General features: G+C 45.7%; 1 protein-coding gene across 1 annotated transcript; it reads right to left on the bottom strand.

Annotated features, from left to right (window-relative positions):
* Positions 1-7,406: 7,406 nt before the first annotated feature.
* LOC140721436 (GPI-linked NAD(P)(+)--arginine ADP-ribosyltransferase 1-like) lies at positions 7,407-11,219 on the bottom strand. Its single transcript, XM_073036257.1, has 2 exons — positions 11,114-11,219; positions 7,407-8,899 (listed from the first exon to the last, which is right to left on the bottom strand). Exons 1-2 carry the CDS (start codon positions 11,172-11,174, stop codon positions 8,058-8,060), a joined length of 903 nt encoding a protein of 300 aa, XP_072892358.1. The 5' UTR covers positions 11,175-11,219; the 3' UTR covers positions 7,407-8,057.
* Between the last annotated feature and the right edge of the window lie 12,135 nt (positions 11,220-23,354).

Below are 23,354 nucleotides of genomic sequence, written 5' to 3'. Positions count from 1 at the left end.
GTGGTGGGATCCCGTTGAAAGTGGAGGTAATTCCCAAATATTAAGTGCTGGACGTGAGCCTGGTGGAGTGGTAGGTGAGGAGAAGAGGTACGCCATTTCCCTAGTAGGGTCCTGGAAGGATGGGGTAAGAGCAGACGTGCGTGAAATGAAAGAGCTGTGGTTGGGGGCGGCGTTCATGTTGGACGAAGGGAAGACCCTGTCTTTGAAAAGGGAGGATATCACCTTCGTTCTGGATATTTTTTTTAAAAAACATTTATTCTGAGAGCAGGAAACTAAGGAACTGAAAGAAGAAGATGATTTATGATTGCTTTATTGAGATATTGCTCAAGTTTCTCCTGTAGGAGAGGATAATTCAAGATGAATGTCTCTGGTGATGGTTAAATTGGTCATCAACCTGCGTCATGATGCCCCTTAGCCCCATTTTTTTTTATACTCTCGGAATGTAACCCACGACAACTCCCTGCATGTAAGACCACGGGCACGGAACAGAGCAGTCATACAAGTACCGATGAAGAGTTTACATTCGAACGCAGGAACTTTATTCTCCTCCGTCGGAGCTGTCTGACCTGTTCAGTTACCTTCAGCACTTCGCCTGTGCTGCCTAGGATTTACAAGTATCTGCAGAATGAATTGGTTTTTTTCGTCATACTCATCCACCTCGTCTTTGCGGCCAGAGTCAGAACAGGTCCCGTTCTGGTCGATGGAAGGACACGTCAGAAAAATCATCGACGAATCTATTTATGGTCAACCTCTCTTTTGGGGATTGGCATCGCAGCAATCGCTGCCCTCAGAGACATGGTGGAAGGCAAGATGCAGCAGCCCCCTGTGGCGCATCGTCTTGGGTGTTAAATCGTCAGAAGCATAGATAGTGTTAATCACCTTTTTTTTTTAATTTCCCGCCATTTCCGCAGAGTGGGGTTGTGGGTTTGGTGCTGCACAGAAACCGAGAGCACATCAGTTCCGATGAGAGGGGTAAGAATGAAAAAGATCCTGAGTGGGCTGCTTCTTCCCATCAGGGGTGCTGCAGGCTTGAAATTAGTTGCCCAGAAAGAAGTTCAGCTGGGCACATTAATGTATTTTGAAAGACAGTTCGATCAATACTTGGCGAGGCAATATTGAGATACGCACCAAAGGCGGACGTGTCGGGCTAGCCTAGGCAAACGCCTTGGTCAGCAATGAGGCAATAGAGGTGAAAGTTCTAATCATCTGGCAGACCACCTCCTATAAAAACGTGTTTTGAATAATCAGTGATATGGAGGCGCGGAAAATGTTAAATGACACAGACCCTTAAATTCGCAATCGAAGAATAAGGTTTCTGTCTCAAGCATGTTGATAATACGAATATAATTACAAAGTAAAACTGCACGGCAGTGCTTTTGCTTTCCAGAGGGTTTCGGGAGATCCGACAGGTCATGAGAACCCAGGACAAATTTCTCAGAATGTGTCGTTGTCAGCGTGCTGACTTGCTGCGTGACGGCTTTGAGCGGAGAACTCCACGAAAAAGGTGGTTGATCCGGCTCAGTGAACACATCTTCCGGAAACGTTGCCATAGAAAAGCAGCGCCCATCATCAAAGACCCCACAGAGCACCGTCCATCAACAAATCCCCACACAGCACCGTCCATCAAAAAATCCCCACACAGCACCGTCCATCAACAAAGCCCCCACGCAGCACCGCCCATCAACAAAGACCCCACACAGCACCGCCCATCAACAAAGACCCCACACAGCACCGTCCATCAACAAAGCCCCTACACAGCACCGTCCATCAACAAAGACCCCACACAGCACCGTCCATCAACAAAGACCCCACACAGCATCGTCCATCAACAAAGACCCCACACAGCACCGCGCATCATCAAAGACCACACACAGCGCCGTCCATCAACAAAGACCTCACACAGCACCGTCCGTCAACTAAGACGCCACACAGCACCGTCCATCATCAAAGACCCCACACAACACCGCGCATCATCAAAGACCACACACAGCGCCGTCCATCAGCAAAGACTCCACACAGCACCGTCCGTCAACAAAGACCCCACACAACACCGTCCATCAACAAAGACCCCACACAACACCGTCCATCAACAAAGACCCCACACAGCACCGTCCGTCAACAAAGACCCCACACAGCACCGTCCGTCAACAAAGACCCCACACAACACCGTCCATCAACAAAGACCACACACAGCGCCGTCCATCATCAAAGACCCCACACAGCACCTTCCATCAACAAAGACCCCACACAGCACCTTCCATCAACAAAGACCCCACAGAGCACCGTCCATCAACAAAGACCCCACACAGCACCGTCCATCAACAAAGACCCCACACAGCACCGTCCATTAACAAAGACCCCACAGAGCACCGTCCATCAACAAAGACCCCACACAGCACCTTCCATCAACAAAGACCCCACACAGCACCTTCCATCAACAAAGACCCCACACAGCACCGTCCATCAACAAAGACCCTACACAGCACCGTCCATCAACAAAGCCCCCACACAGCACCGTCCATCATCAAAGACCCCACACAGCACCGTCCATCAACAAAGACCCCACACAGCACCGTCCATCAACAAAGACCCTACACAGCACCGTCCATCAACAAAGCCCCCACACAGCACCGTCCATCATCAAAGACCCCACACAGCACCGCCCATCAACAAAGACCCCACACAGCACCGTCCATCATCAAAGACCCCACACAGCACCGTCCATCATCAAAGACCCTACACAGCACCGTCCATCAACAAAGACCCCACACAGCACCGTCCATCAACAAAGACCCCACACAGCGCCGTCCATCATCCAAGACCCCACACAGCACCGTCCATCATCAAAGACCCCACACAGCACCGCCCATCAACAAAGACCCCACACAGCACCGTCCATCAACAAAGACCCCACACAGCACCGTCCATCATCCAAGACCCCACACAGCACCGTCCATCATCAAAGACCCCACACAGCACCGCCCATCAACAAAGACCCCACACAGCACAGTCAGTCAACAAAGACCCCACACAGCACCGTCCATCAACAAAGACCCCACACAGCACCGTCCATCAACAAAGTCCCTACACAGCACCGTCCATCAACAAAGACCCCACACAGCACCGTCCATCAACAAAGACCCTACACAGCACCGTCCATCAACAAAGACCCCACACAGCACCGTCCATCAACAAAGACCCTACACAGCACCGTCCATCAACAAAGACCCCACACAGCACCGTCCATCAACAAAGACCCCACACAGCACCGTCCATCAACAAAGACCCCACACAGCACCGTCCATCAACAAAGACCCCACACAGCACCGTCCATCAACAAAGACCCCACAGAGCTCCGTCCATCAACAAAGACCCCACACAGCACCGTCCATCAACAAAGACCCCACAGAGCTCCGTCCATCAACAAAGCCCCCACACAGCACCGTCCATCAACAAAGACCCCACACAGCACCGTCCATCAACAAAGACCCCACAGAGCTCCGTCCATCAACAAAGACCCCACACAGCACCGTCCATCAACAAAGACCCCACAGAGCTCCGTCCATCAACAAAGACCCCACACAGCACCGTCCATCAACAAAGACCCCACAGAGCTCCGTCCATCAACAAAGACCCCACCACACAGGCCATGATCTTTTGTCATCGCTGCCATCCGGTAGAAGGTTCAACTCCCTCCTGCTTCTCACCAGCAGGTTCTCCAGTAGTTATTACCCCTCATCCATCAGGCTCTGAATTAAAGGGGATAACTACGCTCCTTCTGTTTCTCGTGTTCTCACGACCGATGGTCTCCATTTAAGGGGTCCTTATCTTGTAATTGAATGCTGTTGTTATTTATTGCTATTCATTTAGAGTTACATCTGCACAGGTGGTTGCTCATTGACTTTGTTGGAGTTACTGTTCTACAGTTTTGCTAAGTATACCCCGCAGGTTAAAGAATCTCAGGTTTGAATGTGGTGACTTGTTTTCACAAGTTGGTGACCTGTATAGTTACTTTGAATGTCTGACGCCGTCATAGAAAATGGTTGTAATCTAGGACATTAACGGCCTTACCTGAATAATCGTAGGGTGTGACTTAGTCTGTCAGGCCAATCAGAAACGGGGTGGAGAATGCGGAAAATGGCAAATCACCTCTTTCTGCAAACTGCGCCTCACTTTCCTCCCATTGTGCGCTGTCCTCTCCAGACCGATTCCTTCTTCTTCGGCTTTTAATGTTTCCATCCATTAACTCCCAGCTTCTTACCTCATCGTCGCGGCTCCCCCCAGTTGCCTCCCATCCCACCGCCCACCTCGTTTCACCTGAAACCTTCCAGCTTGTACTTCTCCCCTACCCTGCGTTCTGTTTATGGTTCCCCCCGCCCACCCCCCAACTTCCCTTCTAGTTCCGATGAATTGCCTCGGCCCGAATCCTCGAATCTTTATTCCTGTACATGGATGCTATCGGATCTGCTGATTTCCTCCAGTGTTTTGTATGTGCCCCTGTGCGTTTCCGTTACCCGCAGCATCTCTTGTCTTAATGATGGCATGAATATCGGCGTGTCCATTTCCCAGTAATAATTTCCCCTCCCCACTCGCTATTTCTCCACTCGCCATGCTGATTTCCCTATTCTCGTCCTCTTCTCCTCATCCCCCTTTCTAAAGGAAGGATGAACATGGGTTGGACGAGTGACGAGATTCTGCCAAAGTGTTTTCAGGGAGTTAGGTGCCAAGTTAAAGAGCGGGGCCACCAGTGTTGTGATTTCAGGATTGCTAGACGTGACAGGAGATTTTCAGCTTAGGAATACGACGATGATGCGGTTGAATACGTGGCTAAGGATTTGGTGTAGCATGGAGGGGATAAGATGTTTGGTGTATTAGGCTCGCTTCCAGGGAATGTGTGACCCGTGCAGAAGGGACGTTTTGCACCTGAACTGGAGAGGAACTCATATCCCAGCGGGAAGATTTATTAAAGTTGCACGGTGTTGCTTACACTAGAGTTGCAAGGGGATGGGAAGGACAGTGTCAGAGCAGGTAGTTGAGGCCGATGCTGGTAGGACCTGATGCAAAGTTAGGAATCAAAAGGTTGAGCATGTGACGACAAAACCGTAAATGGTGAATGCAGGAGTGGAGGTATCCTTTCCATAGAAGCTAAGTTCTACCGGCATTTTGTGCGTATCGCTGTGTATTTACGTCATCCGCACGCTCTCTGGTAATTACGATGGTTTGAATATCTACTTTGCAGTAATAAACCCCAACCCGTCTCTATTTATCTATTTCCCATATTAGTTACCTCGTGACTACTTCTCGTTTACTCGCACCTTTTCCCCACTCTGGATACCCGATGACCACTTATTTTCACCTCCCCTTTACTCTTCATTGGTTGCCCTCTTCCTTCGCTTTATCCTGCGATCTACGGCCCTGTCCCATTAAATTCCCTGCATCTACAACCCGTTCCCTCTTCCAACTGTCACCTTCTTCATTCACAGCCACCTAATATGTCACCTATTCTTGCCTCTCATCTGTACAGTTTGTACAGATCACACCCCCGCCCCTTTGTTTAATTATTCTCTCATCGGCTGGTGTAAAGTAGATAGTGCCAGTTGGCTTGCGGGTACTGGGCAAAGACCCTGCTCCTGTGTCTTGTGATTGGCTGATTCTCTACGGCAATGTTTGTGTGCATGAGCGCCCTCTGTGTCCCGTTTTGTTTTTCAGACACAATGTTATTGGGCAGCGTTCTTGAGAATGAGGGACTATCTTTGTCCGTGAGGGGAAATGATTTTCTTTGATAATCTGGTTGAAAGTGATTACTGTCACCCGTTTCCCACTACCTGAATAGTCCCCTGAATAACCCTTCTGAGATAAAACGTGGCTTGGTACATGGGTAGATATGAGGCATTCTGCATTTCTTGGTAGGTCCACTGTCCGCAGGGTGAATACTCGTGATATGCTCACGATAAATTTGGATGCTATTGCTCACGGCTGCCCGTCTACCATCACTTTTTGTTCAGTCACTCCCATGGTTCTCCATGAGTTCGTTTGATTTCGGACTCTAAACAAACTGGCATTTGATATTAACGGATAAACATGTTTTAGACGGGCAGCTTAGGATTAATCAATAAAAAAACATGCGGTAAATGGATGGTGATTAATTGAGACTTCATATTTTTATTTCTATAACATGTCCAAAGTATAACCCCGTTCGTCACAATGATGGGGCGGAATAAGCGTTTACAGACCTTGGAATTTGCGATTTGAATTTATCAGCAGGATCTAGATTTACAAATCGATAATAGATAGCATGATGCAATTAAAAATAGCAAGCAAGTAATCTCTAGCTATCGGGGTCCTCTTTAAACATATACCTAATAATCCAAGTTAACACTAAATAAAGCAAACTAACAACATTGCGTCCCTGATATTAAACGGCTTCGGTGTGAAAAAGTTTATTTCCGTGCACTCAGTTGCCACATTTTGGATACAGCTCTCCACCTGTTAGTTAATGCAGAAATATCCAAGCAGCCAATCACGAGAGAGCAATTCAGAACGTAACTACTGGCAGACATGGTCGAGAGATTCAGTGTTATTCAGGCCGAGCATCAGGAAGGGGAAGAAACGCGAGCTAATTGACTTCCGTTGTGGAATTATTGCCGGTATCTGCAGAGACGGTTTGAGTATGTCAAAACCTGTTCGTCGCCTGAGATTTTAAGACTCCATTGTTTACAGGAAACTGTGGAAAACACAGGCGCACATGAACCCCTCCCCCCCCCCAACACGCACAGACAACCACATGAACCATCTATTTTTGCGGCGTGTGCTAAAATGCGATAGTAACTGAAACAGCATCTGTACTTTGATCTAGTCTCAGGAATTTGCCACTCGCTGTGTATTGTCCAGCCTCCGCAGAGCTTCCAAAGTTCATTCGCCTGCACTTCTCTCGATCAGATTTCATCAGCGCGGTACAAACGATAGTGGTGTGAGAAGATAAGATAGGAACGCAAAGTCTTTGCAGCGGAGAGGGTGCCGCGCAGCAGAAGACCACAGACATACTCTCGGTGCTCTCTTAATCTGACACAAGAGGAACAAAATATAGAGTCAACCGAGTGCATCGTCTTCCCCTGAGTTACGCTAAAATGCCCGCAATTGGAGATTCCAAATCCGTGATGTATTTGCATTGGCCGGGTCGACAAGCATGGAGCCTGTCCAGTTCACTTTCCTTAAACCAGTCTGCGGTCCAGTTTTGAAATATAAGATATCCCGAAACCATTTACACCCCATAGGTTTGGATGCGTATTTAAGAGGGAATGGTCGTCAATAAAAACATCGCCGAGGAAAGAAGAGTAAAGCTGCTGTTGAAAGTGCCGCCAATGCCCGGGGGGGCAATATTGTCCAGTGACTGAGATAGGCTGCGAGGGAACAAATGAAAAGTTATCGGGAAAAATGGGAAGGGGTGTGTGTGTGTGTGTGTGTGTGTGTGTGTGTGTGTGTGTGTGTGTGTGTGTGTGTGTGTGTGTGTGTGTGTGTGTGTGTGTGTGTGTGTGTGTGTGTGTGTGTGTGTGTGTGTGTGTGTGTGTGTGGACTGGGGAGGCTGGAAAACACACAGCGAGTGGCGAGTTCCTGAGAGAAGATCAGACTGCAAGTGTACAAGGACACTGAAAGTTAACGAAGAGGTACCTAGGGTGCTTAAGGAAGCAAGCGAGATGCTTTCTTTTGCAGACACGTCTCAGAGGGCAGGTGAAGGTTCAGGACTCTCGCACACAGCCACGAATTTTCCCTTTGAACAGGCTGGAGATGGACTAATAAGGGGAATTATGAGTGGCTCAGATAGAAAAGTGAGTCTGGCCCGTCGGCGCCACGTCAAAGCAAGCTGCACACAGGAAAGAAGAGAGCAAGACGATAGGACCAGTTAGCTGCGAGTGTGGACGAATCTTATAACCGAGGCACCCGTTTTTGGAAATTCAGAAAAAGATCTGACGAAAGTCTCGGACAGGAAATATTAGATTAATATTTGCCGGCTACTCTTTATCGAACCTGGTAGTTAACCAACACTCTTCCCCCATACTTTATAGAAATCTCAGCAGAACTTCATACAACCACTTCAGGATGGGCAACCACACCCATGGGGACACGGAGGTCTCCTCATACCGCAGCACCCTCATCTCGCCATTACTGCCCCTCTCCACCCTTACCCGGATCCCAGCCACCCCGTCCGTTTGGAGAGAAATATCAACTCCGTCAGCACGCCGTTTGTAACTCATGATTTTGAACGCTTCATATGGCGGAATCAAAACCTCTTCCTCTTTGGGGTAAAACGAGTAATTTTGTATCTGGGCACCGTACTGAGAGAAAATTGTAAACACTGTTTTTGTGCCAAACTTCTTCCCTTTCGTGCGAGAGGACGAAGTGAAACAACCAAATTTCATTCTAGATCCCACCTCACCAAAGGACTCTTTCTGCATTCCTCTGTAGGTCGGCCGGGGTGTCAAACCAAAGTCCTCTCTCACTCTCTCGATGGCAACGGAGAGAAGATACTGGAATCCTTTGAAAGGAAATTTCTCCGCGTAGACGGAGTCGTTGGCCCCGTACTTCCTCATCGCCACATTGAACTGGCTACATAATTTATTCGGAAGCGTGTAGGCAATTAAGGCCACCACGTGTTCTTCTCTGAGCCCCCGGGGCACTGGGACCTTACTCAGCCGTGGGTCGGTTTGTCGTAGGGAAAGTGCCGTCTTCCATGCGTTGTCAAGCACTTTATTATTTTCGCACTCCTTGGCGAGATATTCGGTAGCCAGGCGGTCGGACTCTTCGCTCTGGGTGTAGATGTAAGCAGCAGAGTCATTCATCATGCTCAGCTGGATGACGTCATCCCCACTGCTCCAAATGTCCGTGTCTTCATCCCCCTGACCTGGAAACGGATAGAAACTTGGAATCAGAGAGCTGCGTTATGCAGAAGGATTCAACGAGACAAGACGCTATTCGGTTGACCGTACGAGACGGAGTGTGATATACAGAGTTGTTTAAAATCATGACGCACATAAACAGCGTCACTGCGCATAATCCTTGCTCCATTTTTGGCGTATCGAAAACTCGAGCGCTTGGGGCTGCGGGCGATTTAATAGGAAACCGAGTAATTACACCACTTTGAATATGTTGCCAACTGAACTGGATGGTTCATCGGTACTGAGGATATTTGAAAGATTCGCCTCTACCAAAGGAGGTATAAAGCTCCCTATCCTTCGCTAGCCTGCAGATTCCCCGGGGGAAAGGCGAAGCACCTGCTTAACTCCCCGATCAGGGTCATGTAAAACAATGGGAGCGGGTGATGGATAGTAATGGCTGTGGTCACCCGGCCTGTATGGGTACTGCCCAGAAGAATACAAAGGCAAATCAATTCATTAGGAAAATAAGTCAAAAATAATCATAATATGGGAACATGATCGGTTACATGATACGTCACGGCACATAACGATCGAATGAACTAAGAGAGGATATTTTTGGAGGGAAATGGATCAGACTCTGATCGACATGTTGACATTATGATCGGTTGTATTACACTAGGATTATCTCACTCCAGTTGTTGCAGAGACGAATTTTGGGTGCCCATCTGTATCAACCCCATTTTGCAGCAGTTAACCGGTTAATAGCTATGACTGGGTGATTCAACTCTACGCCTGGAAACTTCCTAATTGATGATAATAAATCTACTTCCACTGTTATCTCCAGCAGTGTGTTCCAGATATTCACTCCTCACTGGGAGACGAATGGATCCCTCAGGATCGCTCTAAATCTTCTATCCTTATATCTCTGACCTCTATGTTATCTGCTTCTTAGATGGGGGAGGGTTTTCTGCGGTCTGTTCTAAAATAATATTCCTTTCTGAATATGTTTCAGCTATGACCCTTTCAACTCCTTTGTTACAGGGAAAGCAATCAAAGGATCGAATCTTGCCACACCAGGTGGACTAGTGCCCTTCCCACTGGACCTGGTGCCGATCCACCCTTCCAAAGGTGTGGTCGTGTTATTAACAAGAGATTGATATAAAGTTTACACTCTGTGACTCTGTTCCTATCACGTTCTGCAGCAGTGCATTCCACGTACTGAACCGCTTAACCCTCTCTCAACATCGCTTTTCTCCTCCACTAAACATCTACCCACTTCGAGAATGGAAATCGCCTCCGTGCTAATTCTTATTATGATTATTGTTTTATTATTATTATTATTATTATTATTATTATTATTATTATTATTATTATTATTATTATTATTATTATTATTATTATTATTATTATTATTATTATTATTCCGGACAAGCCTTTCTATGCGAGGGTTCCAGACGTAGTTAAGTTTGAAACTAGCAAACTGAGGCCGGGGGGTGGGGGGGTGGGATTTGGATCAGGAACTTTATTTCGGCACGTTGTATCAGAGTGAGAATTGGAAATGGATCAGAAACAGTTTACAGAAACCTTCCCCATCACACTCCGATCCTTAACAGGGTGTAGAACCGCTGGACTCTGCCGCAAGCTTGGACATCCAACCCGCCTCTCTCCCACTCCTGACGCTCAGAAAGGTCGCGACGCCCTGCAAACTTGGAACTGATGAGTCACAGATGGGGACGGCGTGTCTAACACCAAGTTAAATGAGAGTGGGTGCCTTATCTGCCGTATGCGCTCGTTTCCGTGTGAAATTCACGCACGCTCTCGCCGCGTTTGCTGGGACCAGACATGACGTGACCGGGTTTAGGACGGGCTGATGCCAGGTGGGTGGACAAATCCCAGGAGAGTGACTTGAAGGCGGGTGGTGATGGAATGAATCCTATCTGGATTTTGCAAGAAATTAGGAAGTATATTCCCAACTGGAGTGGAGAAGTTGCGATTTCGCGTCTGGAATATGGAGTTCTGGTGGAAGTGCAATGTCTGGTTTTACTGGATCTGCTGAACAGGGACGGAATGGATCGGGGACCGTGTTCCTTCCAATAACTGGAAATACCGGCCCCTGCTCTTTTAGGATCTACATTATGAACCAGGATCAGTGGTAAAAATAAGGCCTCTGCGCAGAATCGTTTTAATATTTCACAAGTTTTTTTTTAAACCGCGGTCTTTAATTCAGAAAAGAGACTTACAGAGATGGCACGTGGTAGCAACGAGGATCAGTGTCCATAGAAATAGTCGCGTTGTCTCCATTCTCTCAAAAAGCAAGAGCTCGTTCCTTGTTCTGAGGGAGCAGCGATGCTTTCTTTTCCTTCTTCAAGTGCCCACTGACGATAATTGTTTCTATTTTTTTTTTCAGGATAAGCCCTGCATAACAGTAACACAGAGACGAAAGAATATCGAGATCAGTGTGCGGTAGTAAATATTTTAATGAGTGTACAGATGTCCGATATCACTGTGTTCCCCAACGCGCACCTCCCTCTTTCTCTCTCTCCCTGCCTCCAGCAGGGGACTTCGATCGGTTCCAGTTCACGAGGATAAAAGGCAGCGGCATTTCTCGGCAGCGTAATGGAGCTTTGGCCAGCGGCCACCGGCGTTTGGGATTAATTTGTAAGAGCAAATTAAAGGAATGCAGAGGAAAGCGCAGCGGCCATTGTCGCAATGATCGCCTTCTGAGTGGACAGAGACAGGGGGGTGATCTTTACCGTCTTCGAGGCTTCAGGAAAAAGAGGATTCGCTCAAAGAAAGCAGAGGGAAGAAAAGCGCAAGTTTCTTTCCTCCTTCATGTCAGCTCATTATTCGGGAGGGTGAAGGTGTGGTAGATAGGGCACACAGAAGAGTTAGTTACATCCAAGGTGGGGGTCACAGGATACTCTGTGCCACTCAGGAAGAGGGAAGGGGTTAAGGAGACAGTACAGACTACCCCGCTCTTCCTGCTTGAACAACAGGTATATCACTTTGGGTACTCTCGGGGTGCGGGTGGTTTGGGGAGTGACCTTATAGAGAAAAGGCATAGTGGTTGGGTCTCCGGCGGTTAGTCTGCCTCTGGGACTCAGACGGGAAGATTAGGCAAACTGCGGTGATAGAGGATTCATTATTTACGGGAACGGACAGGAGGCTCTGTGGGTCAGTGCAGTTTTGAATGAAGATTAGTTTGAATCGCGTGATTCGCTGATCCCTGCTGTTCCCATTCCCTTCCTGTCACCACTAATCAGATTCATCCTTTAATGTTTCCGTCTACTAACTCCCAGTTTCTCACTTCATCGCCGCTTCCCGACCCGTCTGCATCCCACCACCTCCCCCTCCTCCACCAGGATTCACCTCACACCTTCCAGCTTGTATTCCACCCCTACCCTACCTTATTTTTGTCGCTTTCCGTCTTTTCTTTCTGGTCCTGCTTAGGTGTCTTGGCCCGAAACGTGGATTTTTTTTATTCCTTTTCACAGACGCTGAGTTCCTCCAGCATTTCGTGTGTGCTGTGGTGTATTTCTGTCATCCGCAGGATCTCTGGTAATTATGATGGTATGAATATCGACTTGTCTGCTTTGCATTAATGATTACCCCCTCTCTCTATTTCTCCATTTCCCATACTAGTTACCTTGTGACTACACCTGATGTACTCGTACCTTCTCCCCACACTGGTTACCCGATGACCACTTCTTTTCACCTCACCTCCACCTTACTTATCATCGGCTGCCCTCTTCATTCGCTTTATTCTGTGACCTACGGCCTTGTCCCATCAGACACCTGCATCTTGAACCCGTCACTTCTTCCAACTATCATCTTCTTCATTCACGTCACCTCGAACATCCCCCTTAAAAGTCACCTGTCAGTTTGAAGTCTTCACACCGCCCCCGGTCTTTGTTTAATAATTCTCGCATCTGCCCCTTTCCGTCCCATTCATGATGAAACGTCGGGTATTTTCTCTGATCCATAGATGCTATTTGACCTGCTGAGTCCCTGTGTAATTTTCTGCCTTGGTGATTTTGTTTGTTGTCTCATTTCCGGTTGCGCAGTTCGACTTCAACCAAGCAAAATTATGAAAGAAAATATGTCCGATGTATGGAGTTGTCGGGTCATGCTGCTGCTAGGACGCTTTTATGCATCTTTGCCTCTATGTACTTACCCATATGACTTCATGGTCCATTTTGATTTTATAACACAGACACTATCACACACACACTAACACACACATACATAAACACAAACACACACACACACACACACACACACACACACACACACACACACACACACACACACACACACACACACACACACACACACACACACACACACACACTCACATTTTATCCCGAGTTGTGTACGATACAGTGAGCTGCTCAAGCCGCAGTTGGGTACAATTTGTGGAAGTTAGTACGGTTCAGTGGGCAACTCTGCGTTTCCAATACGAACTGGCACGGATTCACCATCCCTGCCGTGAAGCACGGCGGTGGCGGCACCATGCTGTGGGGATGCTGCACTGAAGCAGGCTTGCGAAGGTAGTGGGTAAAATGTATGCAGCATAATACAGGGAAATCCTGTGGGGAAGTGTGACGCAAACTGCAGCTGAACTGATACGTGGAAGTTAATTTGTTTTCCAGCAAGATAATGACCCCAAGCATAAAAGCAAAGCTACACAGGAATGGCTAAAAAAAAAAACGACAGTTAATATCCTAGAAATATCCTAGTTAATATCCTGTGCAATTCTTTGCTGAAATCCGATGTACGACATCCACTGCCCCAGCTTCATTTTACGACTTCATAATCCTTAATGAAACACCACAATGCCGTACAGTATATTGTCTCTCCTTATTTTGGGCTCCGGTGACAATTCCGGTCTCAACAGCTCAAGCCAGTCAATATCCCGATCCTGACAATGAGAAGGCATACCCTGGTAAAGATCAGTTCACTCTGTATCATCCTTCCATCCGATCCCTGACAGAGGCATGTTCTGAATCACATTTAGCCTCACGCAGAAAAAGAATGTTTCAAAAAAGGATTAATTTTGTGCAATATTATATTTTGTGCAGGACAGATTGCAAAGGAAATGGCACATTTATTGAAAATTGAAGCCATGTATTGCATCTTGCATCTAAACAAAACAAATTAAATGCACTTAGAAATTTTTGAGATTCCAAGGGATGGTTAATATTTGAAGAATATATGGTAGTTTTAATGTACAGAAATGTTTTAACCAGAGCGCAGCGACCAACGCAGCACAGTATCATCCTGTTGGCATTTTGAGATGATTATGACGCAACGCAGCCTAGTAAGGAAACATCACAACTGTCAAAAAGCTGCTTCAGAAGATGTAAAACCTTGTAATGAGCAAACACTGTGAGGGGATGGAAGTGGCTTCGAAGAGCTGGGCTGCTGATAGCACATTACCAGACTGGAAGGTTAGCAACTTGGTCTGACAGAGGCATAACTGGTACCTTTAACCACGTTCAGTCTCACTTTTTCAAATCTTCCTTTGCGCAGATGTATATCATACAAAGGACTAGAGTCTGAGTAAATAAGACTCACCGAACTTTCTCCTGACTGCATCAATGGTAACTCGGAGTCCGAAGGATTCTCTCCAGTTGGTGCTCTCAGTCCTCGGGCTGGTTCACGTGTTTTTGTTCCCTCGCCTTCAGTCGTGGTTTGATTCCAGTGGTGGGCTTTTCTTCCAATATATCTCTCACCGCAGGTCTGACATGAGCAAGAGAGATAATGAAGCAAGTTAGCAATACAAAGGATAACAAATCATTTCTGGCCAAAGTTCCTAAAATGAAAACTCACTGAAAATGTAAACGTTGAAGGGAAATATAATGATCTCAGTGGACAAGTCTGCAATTGTCCCTGGCTCCTCACAAAACCTGATGTGGGAAGCGAAGGAGAATTCATTCAGTAATGGGAGGAAATAACATATACAGTAGGAGCAGAACTGGGTCCTTCGGCCATCGAGGGTGCTCCAACATTCACTCATGGCTGTTTCCTTTTATTTCTCCAACTCCACATTCCTGGTTTGTCCTGTAATCCTGAAGGGATGTAGTCATCTAAAATATATTAATCTCTGCCAGAAATATACCCAACGGCAGCATCCACTACGCGCTGTGGCAACGAATTCCACAGATCAACACACATTTGCCTGAAGAAATTGCTCTCATCTGAAAGAATTGCAAAGGAGAAAATTGGTCCTTTGAAAACTCTGAACAGTAATCTATGCATCTACAGGAAAGAGATGGCGGAGATCTTACATGAGCTTTCTCATTCATTGGAATTAACTCAGATGATGGACACAGGGTCTACAGAACTGAGGCAGGGCAGCAACGTGTTTATGGACCCAATAGAGCATACAAAGGATACGGTGCTTACTGTCTTGAGACGAATTCGTCATAAGACCACAAGACCATAAGATATAAGAGCAGAAGTAGACCTTTCGGCCCATCGAGTCTGCTCCACCATTCAAACATGCGCTGATCCAGTTCATCCGGTCTATCCGACTCCCCTGCTTTCACCTCATACCCTTTGGTGCCTGGCTAATCATAAACCTGTTCTGCCTTAAATACACTCAATGACTTGGCCTCCACAGCCGCTCCTGGCAACAGATTTCACAGATTTACCACCCTCTGACTAAAAATATTTCTCCGCATCTCAGTTTATTCGTGCCATCTTCTACTCGGAATCCGCTGCCATAGGAAATAACTTTGCCATATCTTATCTGTTCAGTCCTTTTCACATTCGGAACGTTTCTATGAGATCCCCACTTCATTCTCCTGAACAACAGGGAATACAACCCAAGAACTTCCAGACCTTCCTCATACGGTAGCCCTTTCGTACCTGGAATCATTCCCGTGAATATTCTCTGAACCCTCTCCAATGTCAGTATATCCTTTCTAAAGAAAGGAGCCCAAGACTGCACAGAATACTTCAGGTATGGTCTCACGAGTGCCTGACACAGCCTCAACATCACATCCCTGCTCTTATATTCGCCTTCTTCACAGCCCTCTGAATTAGACTGGATAAGTCCCCAAGATCTGACAGCGTGTTCCCTTTGACTCTTCGGGAGACAAATACAGAGATTTCAGGGGCCCAAATGGAGATAGTTAAGTCATCCTGAGCGAAAGGTGTGGTACCGCAGGAGTGGAGGATAGAAAAGTTTGATCTGCTGTTCAATAAAAGCTGTTAAAATAACCAGAAAATGATGGGCTTATTAGCCTGACATCAATAATGGGAAAATTACTGGGTGGTACTCTCAGGGACTAGATCTATGAATATATGGGTAGTCAGCGACTGTTTAAGGTAGTCAGTTTGTCTCTTTGAGGTAGGTCCTGTCTAACCAAGCTTCTAGAGTTTCTCGAGAAGGTTAGGAGGAAAGTTCACGAAGGCAAGGTAATAGATGCTGTTTACGTGGATGTTGACGAGACATTTGACACGTTCCTGCAGAAAACAAGTAAATCGGGTTGGAAGAGTGCAGATCTGAGTTGCAAGTCAAGATTGGCTACGTTAGGATTTTTTTCCTGTGCATGTAGAAGATAGAGGGGTGATTGATTTAAAGAGGTATTGAAAATTATGAGAGGTATAGACAGAGTAATAGCAAGCAGGCTTTTTTTCGCTGAGGTCATGGGTTTTGAGTAAAAGGTGAAATGTTTAACAGCAAGATGACGGGAAAGTGCTACACTCGGAGGGTAGTGGGAGAGTGGGATGAACAGCAAGGACAAGTGCTTCATGAAGCTCGAATTTTAAAATTAAGAGAAATTTAGATAGATACATCGATGAGAGTGGTATGGAGGGCGATGGCCCGGGAGCAGGTGGAAGGGATGAGGCAGGTTTAATGGTTCAGCGCGGACTAGATGTTCCAAAGGAACTGTTTCCGTGCTGTATTTTTCTGTGACCCTATGAGTCTGTTCTAAAGGGAAACAGCTCTGCGATCAGAGCGATGGAACCCCATCCACCACCAGCTCCACATGTCCACTGTATCCAGACTTTTCAGAATCTGGTAGGTTTAACTGACCATAACCACCGCCGTCCTTCGGATCTGCTTTGACCATAGGCCCAGAGGTGACAAAGCCATCAGAAGCTCCCGATACATAAAGCCTTACTTTCCTGTGATCATCCATGTGAACCTTGTAAAAAGAACAACCGCACTGAACACATTTCCATGAATAACTGGTAAATTGGCGGCGAGATAACTTACTGGGATAACCTGTGGTATCCTCACTGATAAACCAACTATCACGAAAAGAAGGGCCTGTCAGGCACAGGGCTATTTTCAGGAAAAAGTAAGCTAGTCCCTGGGTGAATGCAATAAATCAGACTGGAATGACCAGAACCGTTCAGCAGGGACAGAAGAGCTGCGGAGACAAGAAAAAAGTTAACCATTCAGAATCAGAGCCTCTCGTTAGAATGGCTTCTACCATTTCCATTTTTACTGCAGATCACCAGCATCTTGAGTTTCGGTTTGAATTTCGGCTGCCTGTCAGACAGGTGACTGTGGTGGAAGATTTTCAAACACAGAATCCCCAGGTCCGCTTCCACGTTGGAAACACGGAACGGCCCATTTAATGAAAGCCTTTGTCTGTGATAGCTAGAAAGGAAACTTATTTTCTTCTTTCCTTCCAGAGGAACTCTCGAACCAAACATCTGAGACAAGAATGGAAGTTCATGCTCCAGCACTTGAAAAACCCGGACAACTTGATCAGTGGGTCCACTTTACCAAGGCCAAAAACTGATATCCCAGGGATGCAACATTACATGGCACACCCCTCCCCCCCCCCCCACCTGCAGGGATCGCTCCCCACGTGACTGTTATGTCCATCCATCCCTCCCCACTGATCTCCCTCCTGGCATTTATCGTTGCAAGCGGATCAAGTACTACACACGCCCCTACACCTTCTGTCTCATTACCATTCAGCCTAACATCTGCTGAGATGGCAGAAGGAAGGGCTCAGTGAATTGTGATAAAATATTATGCATTTGGAATAACCAGTTTTCTTTTAACGGCGGGCATTCCCTCTCGCCAGATTTAACTTTATCCCAGCTGCGTAGAGCGGATCTGATCTCAGGGTCAGCTCGATTCTATTGCCATATTCAACAGCTGTCCCCAGTTGATCCATCATAGTAATGGTCACCGTAGTAACTGTGCCAAGAATGTCATCTGCCAAGATAATTACCGGTCAAAGCCGACAGAAAGATAAGGGCACTATTCTCCTTTAGTTTATTGCAAACTTACTGGCAAAAAGTTACAATATCAGCGCAGAAATCATATGAATTTACCACCATCTCCCGCTTGTGAATTTGATTGATTATCCGCCTCATTTTACGGATACATCAACCGCTCCTCCTCAGAGAGTGATGGGAAAGAACCAAATGTTAATTTTCCCTGCTTCTCAATTGGTCAGTGCGCTGCTGGAATGTTTAATTAGTAATGGGACATTCACCTTCTCAATCCTGTACCGCCATTCCCTTTATTCACGTTGGACTGCGGAATTCAGCACATTGACAAAGAAACTTTGCTTCTCTTTTCCTTTGAGGGTGACAATTCCAAAAGTACACTAGTCCCACGCTTTAAAAAGTATTTCATCTACTTTCACCTGTGTCACCTCCCCCGATAACAGTAAATATATTCTCCACATTCTTGACAATATCCAGTGTGATGTTCCATTTTCTCTCCAGGCGCTCAACTCATTGATCTAATCACCAGCAGTTAAACTCTCCTCTGCTTCATCTAAATCATAGCGAATACTATCAACTTTGTCAAATACGGCAGAATACAATCAAAACCTCCCATATTTTAAGTAACAACTCATAAAATAGACTTAACTAAAATACTTTTGTCAGCGAAAAGTAACTGAACTCAAGAGATGCTTCCACATAAGAAAATTAATTGTACTAATCTTTCTTTGAACTACACCTGACTCAATGACATCGGTTCTGAAATAAGGAGAGGGTAACCCCTTCCAGTCTCAGCAACAGTGTAGGTAATGGAAGGATCTCCTCCTTTTTCCACTCATTACAGTCAGCAATGTGGATTGAGTTCGCTGTTATCCCCACCGGAACCTTCCAACTGAAGGGTAGATAGGAATGACAGACAGTGTCAGCCCGACCAGAAAAGGATTAGATAAAGCGACGCCTCTGTTTCCCTCGGACCGGGAGCAGTAACGACCAGAGTCTTAAAGTTCCTCCTCCTGCTGCTGGAAACACGTTACCGGGTACTATATCGAAACTGCCGCGCTTCCAATAACATTTCCAACCGGACCGGGCGCCGGCGGGAGATTCAGCGTAAATTTATTCCATTATCGAGGGAAATTCTTATTCCCACCAAGAGCGAATATGATTCAGTTCCACTACCAGATAATCAAATAATTCATCAATCTCATTAAAGAGGTTATAAAGTCATCTAACTGCGTCTCCACCGTGTGAAATTAGGATGCGGCAAGTGATATCAAATAAAACTTTAAAACAAATGAGAGGCAGATAATATAGCAAAACGTCCTGGGGTATATCAGTGATTGCTATCATGCACTGAAGTAGTAATTCTGCTTCAAAACATAAGGTTGAAATATTCAATCAGCGGACACACATGTAAGGTACCGCACGTTTTTCAGGCCATGTAATAATTTCCTGCTCAAAGGAATGGCTAATCCACGCAGCCGTAAACAAATAATAATAATTAGAGGAAGGATAGAATTGGCACACTGTTAGATTCTCTGCATACTAATCATGATTAGCAGACACATTTCAATTTATTACAGTATTGCACTGCATATTGCTGGAAAATAGATACACAGACAGAATAAAAAGAGACATCCGGATAACCACACAATTCAAAAGACAGCATTCCAATCGTATGAACACTAGAAATACTGCTTTGGCAAGTGGGCACATTGAAATACCATAACATTCAAAGGGAACACGTTGTCAGGTCTTGGGGATTTATCCACTCCAATTCAGTCGGTTGTGAGGAAGGCGAATCCAATGTTGGCATTCATTTCTAAAGGTATAGAATGTAATGCAGGGACGTGATGCTGAGGCTGTATAAGGACTCGTGAATTCATACTTGGAGTATTGTGTGCAGTTTTGGGCTCCTTATGCTAGAAAGGAAATACTGACATTGGAGAGGGTTCAGAGAAGATTCACAAGAATCTTTCCAGGAATGGTAGGATTATACCGTATGAGGAACGTCTGGGAGCTTTTGGGCTGTATTCGCTGGAGTTCGGGAGAATGAGGGTAGAATCTCATAGAAACGTTCCAAATGTGAAAAGACCTGAAGAGATTAGATATGGCAAAGTTATTTCCCATGGTATGGGATTCTAGTAAAAGATGGCACGACTTCAGGACTGAAGAATGTCCTTTTAGAACTGAGATGCGGAGAAATTGCTTTAGTCAGAGGGTGGAAAATCTGTGGAATTTGTTGCCACGTGCGGCTCCGGAGACCAAGTGATTGGGTGTATTTAGGGCAGAGATATATAGGTTCATGAATAGTCAGGCATCAAAGGGTGTGGGTGAAGGCAGGGGAGTGGGAATGACTGAATGAAGTGGATCAGCCCATGATTGAATGGCAGAGCAGACTTAATTGGCCGAATTGCCTACTTCTGCTCCTATATCTTATGCTCTTATGACCTTATGGTCTAATTCGTCTCAAGACAGTAAACAACGAATCTATTTTAATCTGTATTGGGTCCATAACCTCGTTGCTGCCCTGCCTCAGTTCTGTAGAGTCTGTGTCCATCATCTGAGTAAATACCAATGATAAAGTAAACTCATGTTATCCTTTGTATTGCTAACTTGCTTCATTTTCTCTGTACAACACACACACAGAATGCTGGTGGAACACAGCAGGCCAGGCAGCATCTATAGGGAGAAGCGCTGTCGACGTGTCGGGCCGAGACCCTTCGTCAGACTCGCTTCTCCATATAGATGCTGCCTGGCCTGCTGTGTTCCACCAGCATTTTGTGTGTGTTGTTGCTTGAATCAGCATCTGCAGATTTCCTCGTGTTTGCTCATTATCTCTCTGATTCGGTAGGCCTGCGGTGAGAGCTTTATTGGAAGAAAAGCCCACAACTGGAATCAAACCAAGACTGAAGGCGAGGAAACAGTAACAAGTGAACCAGCCCGAGGTCTGAGAGCAGCATATCTGGAGAGAACCCTTCTGACTCAGAGTTACCATTGATTCAGTCAGGAGAAAGTTCGGTGAGTTCTGGGATATGACTCTCTCTCCAATTCAAGTGCAAAACCTCCCTTCTGCACTGGTCACTCCCTCCCTGGAAGCGAGCCTAATACACCAAAAATCTTAACTCCTCCATGCTACAGCAAATCTTTATCCACGTACTAAACCGCAAAATAGTCCTACTCCTAGGCTCAAAATCTCGTGGCACGGCTAGCAATGCTGAGATCACAACACTGGAGGTCCCGCTCTTTAACTTAGCACCTAACTCCCTGAATACACTTGGCAGAATCTCGTCAGCCGTCCTACCCGTGTTCCCCCTCCCTCTTCAGCATGCCGAGATCTCGATCCGAAGTATCTCGGACACTGACACCCGGGAGACAACACACCACCCGCCAATCTCGTCCTCCTGTCCGTTCCAGTAAATGATGTCCGTTCCAATCACCATAATAACATAACATTTCCCCGTACAGTCTCTGTTCTTACCTGCTGCTGCGCTCCTGTCTCCGTATCCAGTGAATCGGTGCACCTGAATTTTATGGGCCCTAACAGTAACTGAACACACCCTGACCAATGTTCAGTTGATAACGCGCTGATTAACGCGCTCAAAGTCCGGTTATGAATTTGCCTGGCATCGCACTTATGTTTTATCAAATCCATCGACTACTCCTCATCAGCAAGAAATGGAAATACGCTAAATGTTAAAATGACTGGGTCTCTGATATATTACAGTGTGCTGTGTTGCGATACAGCAGCAGTGAATATACAATTGAGACAGGTATTTCATAAACAAGTATAACATTTATTTAAACTCTGCTCAACAACAAATGAAAAGTAAACAAACGTCTAACTTAACAGGAAGTTAACTGCTATACGGCATCTCGAACAGCTCTTAAAGAAATAAATGCGAACACAGCTCTTAAAGCGATAACTGCGGAAGTCCAAAGGATTTAGAAAGTCAAATAGGAGCGACTTTGAACGAGGTTTCAATAAGGCGATCCTGTATTACCGCCGACAACACCAACATTTTTCGATCCTTCGGGTCTCTGTACTTCAATAAATTCTTCATTCCCAGACTGGACTAAAACTGGCAGAGTTGTGGCTAAACTGCCAGCAATATCCTTTGAGACGTAAGATAGAAAGTAAAACTCCACTTTAAACTAAAACTGCGTCATGAGGCGAATACGCAGCATAACGGAATAACTGACGAATTAAACAACGAACTGACCTGCGTCATAGCAAGGCTTTCCCATTTTATACCCGTAGAAACACGCCATCACATGACCTCTCACTGGCGGGAAAATTACATAACGTGACCTCACACTGGCGGGAAATTACATCACCCCACCATCACAAGACAATTACATCCTGCTCACCAGATACTCAGTTACATCATGGTCATAAGACAGTCAAAAGATACCCACCGGGTTTGTAACACCTCCCTCCAAAAAAAAAAAACAATTGGTCGGTCATGAGCAAAATTTTAACAATTAACTATTTAGAAAGAAAACAAATGTATAAGATTTACAACATACACAATATACAATAGTATTATTGTACAGCACATTACAAATTACTGTACAGTAGGAGTGTTACAAATGTTAAAATATCACTCCCTTAAAATATAACATTGTACATTCAAGCTCTACAAAGAAAGTCAACAATCACATATAATGTGCCTTTAATATGAGTTATCAAAATATCACACTCGTGTAACATTAAAATCTGTTGCTAAATTGGAGTCTGATTTATTTCCTTAACCATTTTCCTTAACCAAGCCCGGACCTACAACATAACCAAGGTAAGTCTCAGTGGAATGACCAAATTGACTTTCAGCTAAATTGATAGTTAAGTTAGCTTTTGAAAGCCTTTCAAATAGTTTCTCCACCGCAGTATCATGTGCTTCCCAGGTATCATTTCCTGTAACTAAATCGTCAATATAAGCATCTGTATCTTTTAACCCCTGAATCGCAGAATTAATCATCCGCTGGGGCATTCTTCATCCCAAATGGAAGAACATTATATTCATATAACCCAGATAGAGTTACAAATGCAGATATCTCTCTACCTCTATCCGTCCATGGAACACACCAATACCCTTTCAACAAATCAATCTTTGTAAGGAACTTTGCTTTTCCAACTTTATTCACACAATCATCCACTCTAGGAATTCGATACGCATCTATTTTCGTTACAGTGTTTACCTTCCTGTAGTCAGTACAAAACCGAATACTACCGTCTAATTAGGCACCATAACACAGGTGAACTCCAATTCGAATTAG

This window comes from Hemitrygon akajei, unplaced genomic scaffold, assembly GCF_048418815.1.
Source record: "Hemitrygon akajei unplaced genomic scaffold, sHemAka1.3 Scf000055, whole genome shotgun sequence".
In the NCBI taxonomy this organism is placed as follows: Eukaryota; Metazoa; Chordata; class Chondrichthyes; order Myliobatiformes; family Dasyatidae; genus Hemitrygon; species Hemitrygon akajei.
This window is presented reverse-complemented; position numbering and strand designations above follow the sequence as displayed.

What these genes read in the sequence shown, in the direction of transcription:
- LOC140721436 (XM_073036257.1), bottom strand. Translation starts at nt 11,174, where the DNA reads ATGGAGACAACGCGACTATTTCTATGGACACTGATCCTCGTTGCTACC. An exon ending in TGCTACCACGTGCCATCTCT is followed by an intron (nt 8,900 to 11,113) that starts GTAAGTCTCTTT and finishes ATCCGTTTCCAG; the next exon opens with GTCAGGGGGATGAAGACACG.